The following is a 9,961-nucleotide window of genomic DNA, read 5'->3' as shown; positions in this document are numbered from 1 at the left end:
AGATAGAGGTGGTGTTACCACCCCACACTACACCAGGTAGATAGAGGTGGTGTTACCATCCCACACTACACTACACCAGGTAGATAGAGGTGGTGTTACCATCCCACACCACACTACACTACACCAGTTAGATAGAGGTGGTGTTACCATCCCACACTACACTACACCAGTTAGATAGAGGTGGTGTGTTAGTTTGGCCACCTTAAGTCACAGCTGTGCTGTTAGGTCTAGGCTATCTCTTTATTCTGGATTTATTTAAAGTCAAGTTGACTGTGAACACATTCTCATTTACAGCAACGACCTGGGGAATAGTTACAGGGGAGAGGAGGGGGGACGAATGAGCCAATTGGAAGCTGGGGATGATTAGGTGACCGTGATGGTATGAGGGCCAGATTGGAACAGAGCCCAATGGAAAAGAGCCTGCAGTAAAATGGCCGTTCTCATTCTACTTCCTAAGATGACCTAAGATAATGTGGGAGTTATGGAAAACCGATAGGATCCAGATTCAGGGTCAAAATCAATGTCGTTCTATTCCTGGTACAGTAGACGTTGTGTTATCTTTGCTAATTTATCTGTTTGAATCTGAGGGTGTAACCAAACTCACAGTATATTTCCTGGAATCTATGAGTTCCAAATTACACCCTATTCCATATATAGTGCACTACTTTTGACCAGGGCCCATAGTGCACAATGTAGGGAATAGGATGCCATTTGGGACGCATCCTATCTTACTATAATCAATCATTCTTTATCTCTGTCTCGGACTAGGATATGACATCGTCAAAATGCCCACCATGTGTTCTGTTTACCGCCATAAGGGATCCATCTGTTGCAGGGGCAGGGCATCACCACGGTAACATCAGAGAGAGAGAGAGAGCTGGGGCTGGGCTCTAGTGAGACGTGCCTAGTCAAGAGTAGGCATGATCAGGCGCCATGATCTGTCTATTCAATAGGGACTGTAGGGAGAGATGGAGAGATAGGAGGAAGCAGGGAGAAGGAATGAGATACAGAGACACACAGAAAGAGAAGGGCGAGAGGGAGAGAGGGAGAGAGAGAGAGAAGGGAGATAAATGAGTCAGGGGAATAAACTACATTTTCTTAAGTTTCATTGTCCTGAGGATAAAACACAAGGGAACACACACAGTGTTGCTCTAGATTTCCTTCCCTTTCTCTCTAAGGACTCAGGGACCTAACTTGAACGCAGCCCAACCTCCTCCCTCAGCCCTCATCCCCCCTTTCTCACTTCCCTCTCCTCCCTTTCCTCCACCCCTTCCTCCCTCTCTCTTGTTACCATGGCAACGTGGGTGGCACATTTCTGCTCGAGAAGTCAAGTGACCTTTTTTTACCGGACCGAGCAAGAGAGCAAGGAACAGGGGAGAGAGAGAGAGAGAGAGAGAGCGAGAGAGAGAGCGAGAGAGAGAGAGAGAGAAAGAGAGAGAGAGAGAAAGAGAGAGAGAGCAGGACAGATGGGAGGGAGACGGGGAGAGAAGGATGCAGTTGAGAAGGCAAGGGAGAGAAACTGAAAGAGAGAGAGAGTCAACCAGGTTTTTTCAAATCTTTTTCTTTATAGGCCACATAGAACAACAATACACCTCCTGCTGTGCTGCACAAAAGGCTATGGAGATGACATCACTTCAGAATTCATTCCGAGCTGTCTGTCTGTCTACAGATGGAGACTGTAACCCAGTTATACACACACACATATTGTGTTCTGACCTTTCAGGATCACACACCCCTGTGCACACGCGTGCGCACACACACGCGTGCGCACACACACAGATGAACACATAAACACTCTCACACACACACATCTCACAGAGTGTTAGTGGTTTGCAGCAACTGAAGCAGAAGTCCCGTTCCATGTGTGTAAAGTTAACCAAGAGTTTCTACAACGATTCAGGCCTTTTCTCATCAGTTCATTTGCAAGCAAGCCAAAATTTTAACCATAGGAAAGCAATACACTGTAGACTGCACTAGATCTAACTCACATATGATGAGAGGAGAAAGTGTGTGTGTGTGTGTGTGTGTGTGTGTTAGCAGGGAGTCACTAAAGACACAACAGGAAGATATCCAACAGTGAGTGAGAATTCCGCGATAGGATGAGGGAGTGTCTGTGTCGCTATGACGATATGATGAAGTAAACATCAACAGAAACAAAAATGTCATCTTTTGCTTCCTTTTTCCACAGGTTTGTGATTTGCCTGTTTTGTCCCTCTGGCCCCACCGTACCAACCCTGGATATAGGCCTGTCTGTCAGTCAGAACTGGGATAGTAGTAGGTGAGGGTTGGAGGTTGATATAGAGAGCATTTCTAGGAGGGACTATTTTGTCAGTAGTCAGTGGTCGTTTCCCCCCAAAGCTGTTCCACTGTTCCCTTTTACCCCAAAATAAGGACTGTTTGGAGCTTGCGATAGGTATCCTTCCGACTTCAGTGCTTTCCTTCCTTCTGTATCCTTCCCCATCAGTGCTAAGGCTTTCCTTCCTTCTGTAACCTTCCGCATCAGTGCTTTCCTACCTTGTGTATCCTTCCCCCATAAAGAGTGCTATTTCCCTCCCCATTGTGAGTCCTAGGGGCCCTCCTTCCTTACCCATTCACTTCCTTCAATTCTCCCCCCGAATTCGCTACCCCTCAATAATTGTATCATGTTAGACATACGGGTTCTCCAGAAGGTATCGGTACTTCTCATAATTCTCCAACATATACTTTGGGGCGTACATGTGCTCTTTGGGTTCCGAGGGGGGGTACTCCTGCACCGATCCATCGAACCAACCCCCTGTCCGGATCAGGTCCCGAATATAATTCAGATCCCGTTTGTCCTCGTAGTCACCCCAACGCGGAAAGTCCCCGTTCTGGGCCGAGATCAGCTTAAAATGGATGCCCTCAGGGCTAAAGCACCAAGAACAGTGCCACCCAGCGAAGTGGAAGGGGCTTCCAACGGCCCACTGGACCAGGATGTGACCCGTGTCGTTCTCGTACTTCCTGAAGCCGGGCATGGTGTAGTATTCCCGGCGGCGGAGACGTATCCCATCGGCATCGTAGACGTCTCGGAGCATCCCGACCGTGCACCCCGACACGACCTCCAACGACCCCAGCTAGAACAAGAAGATGATAGTTTATTGAGACAGAATTTAGAAACGGAATATGTGTTTTGCTGCACACAACCCCTCACATTAACACACACATCAACCCAACGCCTCACATTAACACACACATCCACACAACCCCTCACATTAACACACACATCAACCCAAAGCCTCACATTAACACACACATCAACCCAACCCCTCACATTAACACACACATCAACCCCTCACATTAACAAACACATCCACCCAACCCCTCACATTAACACACACATCAACCCCTCACATTAACACACACATCCACCCAACCCCTCATATTAACACACACATCAACCCCTAACATTAACAAACACATCCACCCAACCCCCTCACATTAACACACACATCCACCCAACCCCTCACATTAACACACACATCCACCCCTCACATTAACACACACATCCAACCCTCACATTAACACACACATCCACCCAACCCCCTCACATTAACACACACATCCACCCCTCACATTAACACACACATCCACCCAACCCCCTCACATTAACACACACATCCACCCAACCCCCTCACATTAACACACACATTCACCCCTCACATTAACACACACATCCACCCCTCACATTAACACACACATCCACCCAACCTCCTCACATTAACACACACATTCACCCCTCACATTAACACACACATCCACCCAACCCCCTCACATTAACACACACATCCACCCCTCACATTAACACACACATCCACCCAACCCCCTCACATTAACACACACATCCACCCAACCCCTCACATTAACACACACATCCACCCAACCCCTCACATTAACAAACACATCCACCCAACCCCTCACATTAACACACACATCAACCCCTCACATTAACACACACATCCACCCAACCCCTCACATTAACACACACATCAACCCAACCCCCTCACATTAACACACACATCCACCCAACCCCTCATATTAACACACACATCCACCCAACCCCTCACATTAACACACACATCCACCCAACCCCTCACATTAACACACACATCCACCCAACCCCCTGACATTAACACACACATCCACCCAACCCCCTCACATTAACACACACATCCACCCAACCCCTCACATTAACACACACATCCACCCAACCCCTCACATTAACACACACATCCACCCCTCTCATTAACACACACATCAACCCAACCCCTCACATTAACACACACATCCACCCAACGCCTCACATTAACACACACATCAACCCCTCACATTAACAAACACATCCACCCAACCCCTCACATTAACACACACATCAACCCCTCACATTAACACACACATCCACCCAACGCCTCACATTAACAAACACATCCACCCAACCCCCTCACATTAACAAACACATCCACCCAACCCCTCACATTAACACACACATCCACCCAACCCCTCACATTAACACACACATCAACCCTTCACATTAACACACACATCCACCCAACCCCTCACAATAACACACACATCCACCCAACCCCTCACATTAACACACACATCCACCCAACCCCTCACATTAACACACACATCCACCCAACCCCTCACATTAACACACACATCCACCCAACCCCTCACATTAACACACACATCCACCCAACCCCTCACATTAACAAACACATCCACCCAACCCCTCACATTAACACACACATCAACCCAACCCCTCACATTAACAAACACATCCACCCAACCCCTCACATTAACAAACACATCCACCCAACCCCTCACATTAACAAACACATCCACCCAACCCCTCACATTAACAAACACATCCACCCCTCACATTAACACACACATACATCCAACCCCTCACATGAACCCATACATACTCCCAACCCCTCACATTAACACACACATACACCCAACCCCTCACATTAACCCATACATACTCCCAACCCCTCACATTAACACACACATACACCCAACCCCTCCGATACACATACAGTGCATTCGTTAAGTATTCAGACCCCTACACTTTTTCCACATTTTGTTATATTACAGCCTTATTCTAAAATTGATTAAATACAAATTGTTCCTCATCAATGTACACACAATACCCCATAATGGCAAAGCAAAAACAGGTTTTAGAAATGTTTGCAAAAAATTAAGAATTACAAATAAATACCTTATTTACATAAATATTCAGACCCTTTGCTATGAGACTCGAAATTGAGCTCATGTGCATCCTGTTTCCATTGATCATCCTTGAGAGGTTTCTACAACTTGATTGGAGTACACCTGTGGTAAATTCAATTGATTGGACATGATTTGGAAAGGCACACACCTGTCTATATAAGGTCCCACAGTTGACAGCGCATGTCAGAGCAAAAACCAAGCCATGAGGTCGAAGGAAATGTCCGTAGAGCTCCTAGACAGGATGGTGTCGATGCACAGATCTGGGGCAGGGTACCAAAAACATTCTGCAGCATTGAAGGTCCCCAAGAACACAGTGGCCTCCATCATTCTTAAATGGAAGAAGTTTGGAACCACCAACTCTTCCTAGAGCTGGCCGCCCGGCCAAATTGAGCAATCGAGGGAGAAGGGCCTTGGTCAGGGAGGTGATCAAGAACCCTATGGTCACTCAGACAGAGCTCCAGAGTTCCTATGTGGAGATGGGAGAACCTTCCAGAAGGACAACCATCTCTGCAGCACTCCACCAATCAGGCCTTTATGGTAGAGTGGCCAGTTAGAAGCCCCTCCTCAGTAAAAGGCACATGACAGCCCACTTGGAGTTTGCCAAAAGGCACCTAAAGGACTCTCAGACCATGAGAAACAAGATTATCTGGTCTGATGAGACCAAGATTGAACTCTTTGGCCTGAATGCCAAGCGTCACGTCTGGAGGAAACCTGGCACCATCCCTATGGTGAAGCATGTTGGTGGCAGCATCATGCTATGGGGATGTTTTTCAGCGGCAGGGACTGGGAGGCTAGTCAGGCGACGCTCCCCATCCAACCTGACAGAGCTTGAGAGGATCTGCAGAGAATAATGGGAAAAACTCCCCAAATACAGGTGTGCCAAGCGTGTAGCATCATACCCAAGAAGACTTGAGGCTGTAATCGCTGCCAAAGGTGCTTCAACAAAGTACTGAGTAAAGGGTCTGAATACTTATGTAAATGTAATATTTCCGTGCTTTTATTTTTTATAGATTTGCTAAAATTTCTAAAAACCTGTTTTTGCTTTGTCATTATGGGGTATTGTGTGTAGATTGATGAGGAAAAAAACAATTTAATCAATTTTAGAATAAGGCTGTAACGTAATAAAATGTGGAAAAAGTCAAGGGGTCTGAATAATTTCCGAATGCACTGTACACACAACCTCTCCGAAACATACACACACATACACACAACCCCTCCGATACATACACATACATACACACACATACACACAACCTCTCCGAAACATACACACACACATACACACAACCCCTCCGATACATACACATACATACACACACATACACACAACCTCTCCGAAACATACACACACATACACACAACCCCTCCGATACATACACATACATACACACACATACACACAACCTCTCCGATACATACACACACATACACACACATACACACAACCCCTCCGATACATACACATACATACACACACATACACACAACCTCTCCGATACATACACACACATACACACACATACACACAACCCCTCCGATACATACACACAACCTCTCCGATACATACACACACATACACACACATACACACAACCCCTCCGATACATACACACAACCTCTCCGATACATACACACACATACACACACATACACACAACCCCTCCGATACATACACACACATACACACAACCCCTCCGATACATACACATACATACACACACATACACACAACCTCTCCGATACATACACACACATACACACAACCCCTCCGATACATACACACACATACACACACATACACACAACCCCTCCGATACATACACACACATACACACAACCTCTCCGATACATACACACACATACACACAACCTCTCCGATACGTACACACACATACACACACCGGTGAGCAGTTTCAGGGGGTTAAGTGCTTAGCTTAAGGGCACAACAACAAGAGAGCTTATCTTTCTAGGATCTGTCACTAACAACCCTCTAGTAGTCGGCTCAAATTCCCTTAGAGAAGACAAGATAAGCCTCCCGAGTGGTGCAGTGGTCTAAGGCACTGCATCACAGTGCCAGTGTGCCACTAGAGATTCTGGTTCGAGTCCAGGCTCTGTCGCAGCCAGCCGCGACCGGGAGACCCATGGGGCGGCACACAATTGGCCCAGCGTCGTCCAGGGTAGGGGAGGGTTTGGCCGGCAGGGATGTCCTTGTCCCATCGCACTATAGCGACTCCTGTGACGGGCCGGGCGCAGTGCACGCTGACTCGGTCGCCAGTTGTACAGTGTTTCCTCCGACACATTTGTGCGGCTGGCTTCTGGGTTAAGCGGGCATTGTGTCAAGAAGCAGTGCGGTATGGTTGGGTTGTGTTTCGGAGGACGCACGACTCTCAACCTTTGCCTCTCCTGTGTCTGTAGGGGAGTTGCAGCGATGGGACAAGACTGTAACTACCAATTGGATGCCACAAAAAAGGATTTAAAAAAGAGAAGACAAGATAAGAAAAACCTGATTACACAGGATAGATTTTTTTCGTGCCTGGTCTGGGATTCGAACCGGCAACCTTCTGTTAACAAGCCCGCACCTGTAACCTCTAACCCTATAGGCTACCTGCTTCCAGAAGAACCCGTAGAGGGACTTCCTCATGTGGATGGCGAACGGTTCCGTCCACCCGTCGAACAGCTTGAGGAAAAGCAGTCCCTCGCGTGCGGGGATCTCGTCGGCATCGTTGATGACGAAGACGTCGTCGGGGCGTGATCCGGTCACCCTGGCCATGCCGTCGCGGGTCAGGTAGGTGCGGAGGTAGTCGTCAGCGATCCAGCCATCCTGGCGCCCGCCCTCTGGAAAGTGGTCTAGGAAAACGTAGATGATTTTGTGGCGCACGTAGTCGTAGGTGCCATTCAGGAGGAGACGCAGGAACCTGGAGGGAGGGAGAGAGGGACAGATACAGACAGTGTGTCAACAGATATGCTTAAATGAGTCTTTCAGGAGAGAGAGACAAAGAGAAGACAGACACACAAACAGCCAGAAAGCCAGCCAGCCAGCCAGATGGACAAACAGACAGCCAGCCAGATGGACAGACAGCCAGATGGACAGCCAGCCAGCCAGCCAGATGGACAAACAGACAGCCAGCCAGATGGACAGACAGACAGACAGCCGGCCAGATGGACAGCCAGCCAGCCAGCCAGATGGACAGACAGACAGCCAGATGGACAGACAGCCAGCCAGATGGACAAACAGACAGCCAGCCATCTCATCATCCTGCCCACTCGCCGTAGTGGTCGTCTCTCTCCGAAGGCGGTGAAGTTGTAAAGGCAAACATACACAAAGCCAGCAAGACAGACAGACAGACGTATATATAGCTATGTTCAATCACCGTAGTGGTCGTCTCTCTCCATAGGCGGTGAAGTTAGACTCACACACCAGGAACAGATCCACAGCCTGGGCCAACTCATGGAACCTCACGTGAAGAAGATCAAACTCATGGTTCACGTTGATGGCATTGATCACCCTCCTGGGTCTCTCTCTGGGCGTCAGTCTCTCCTTAGTGGGCAGGTTAGAGTGGTAGACCATGGTAGGTACCCCACAGTAGGGTCCGTGCCACCCTGGCCGACACACACATTTTACCAGACGTTTGCCTCCTCGTCCTCTTGATTTGGCCTTGGGAGGCGTGGAGGTGCCGGAGGATGACGGATGGAGTGGTTGTTGGTTGGATTGGTTCAGGACCGCCAGGGGCTTACGTTGCCCAGGGGAGCCTGCTCGAGATCCTATCCCAGTACCAGTCACCACAGGCCCCCCTGGTCGAGCCGCGTCATCCCTGGGGGTGGCGACCTCTGTCCCCTGGCGGAAGCAGAGGGCTCCGGCTTTCGTACGGACAAAGTAGGAGGTGGGGTCGTCCTGGAGCTGGTGCGTGCGGGTGTGGATGTCGCCCAGGGTTTCTAAGGGGTCCGGGGATGGAGCCTTGGGGGTCGCCACCTGGTCTTTGACCCCAGCCGAGGCCTTGTCCTCTGGGGCGTCAGGTCTGACAGGGTGGGCTGGGTGGCTGGGGTACCAGGGCTTGAAGTGGAGGTCCTCACCTTCACGCTCCTGAGGAAGACAAGACAAAGAGGGGACTGTTTAGCACTTTACTTTTCCTCACAGATCAATCTAGAGAAACTTTATTAGGGCTCTTTTCATTCTGTATCGCTGAAGGGTTATGATATTCCCGATTGAGCCGACATATGCAGCATTTACCGTGAACGCAGTCTCCGCTAATGCGGGAACATTGCCTTTAAATTTCAATCACGCTGTAATGCTGAACTTCTGCGATACGGATTGAATAGAGCCCTTAGTGTTAACTGCTACTTTGTTGACATGCAATGACTCAGATTCCATTAAGCTTCACTCCTGACATGGGGACAAAAAGTGTCTGTTTTATTTCAAAGGAAGAGCCTTGATGTTTGGATTGTAGGTAGACTCCTGATGATAATGGTGTATTGACTGGAGGTAGACTACTGATGATAATGATGTATTGACTGGTGGTAGACTACTGATGATAATGGTGTATTGACTGGAGGTAGACTACTGATGATAATGGTGTATTGACTGGAGGTAGACTACTGATGATAATGGTGTATTGACTGGAGGTAGACTACTGATGATAATGATGTATTGACTGGTGGTAGACTACTGATGATAATGGTGTATTGACTGGAGGTAGACTACTGACGATAA

General features: G+C 48.4%; 1 protein-coding gene across 1 annotated transcript in view; it reads right to left on the bottom strand.

Moving 5' to 3' along the window:
- Window positions 1–94: 94 nt before the first annotated feature.
- The window catches only part of mgat3b (beta-1,4-mannosyl-glycoprotein 4-beta-N-acetylglucosaminyltransferase b), a 72,671-nt gene continuing 62,804 nt past the window's right edge, over window positions 95–9,961 (bottom strand). Inside the window, exons 5-7 of the mRNA XM_041869697.2 lie at window positions 8,625–9,334; window positions 7,859–8,168; window positions 95–3,092 (exon numbers count right to left, since the gene is read on the bottom strand). Of these exons, the coding sequence (XP_041725631.2) occupies window positions 2,646–3,092; window positions 7,859–8,168; window positions 8,625–9,334 (1,467 nt within the window). The 3' untranslated portion in view covers window positions 95–2,645. The remainder of the gene's footprint in view (window positions 3,093–7,858; window positions 8,169–8,624; window positions 9,335–9,961) is intronic.

The sequence above is a fragment of the Coregonus clupeaformis genome, unplaced genomic scaffold (assembly GCF_020615455.1).
Source record: "Coregonus clupeaformis isolate EN_2021a unplaced genomic scaffold, ASM2061545v1 scaf0083, whole genome shotgun sequence".
NCBI classification, from domain to species: domain Eukaryota; kingdom Metazoa; phylum Chordata; class Actinopteri; order Salmoniformes; family Salmonidae; genus Coregonus; species Coregonus clupeaformis.
The sequence above is the reverse complement of the archived record's forward strand: the minus strand, read 5'-3'. Positions and strand labels throughout refer to the sequence as shown.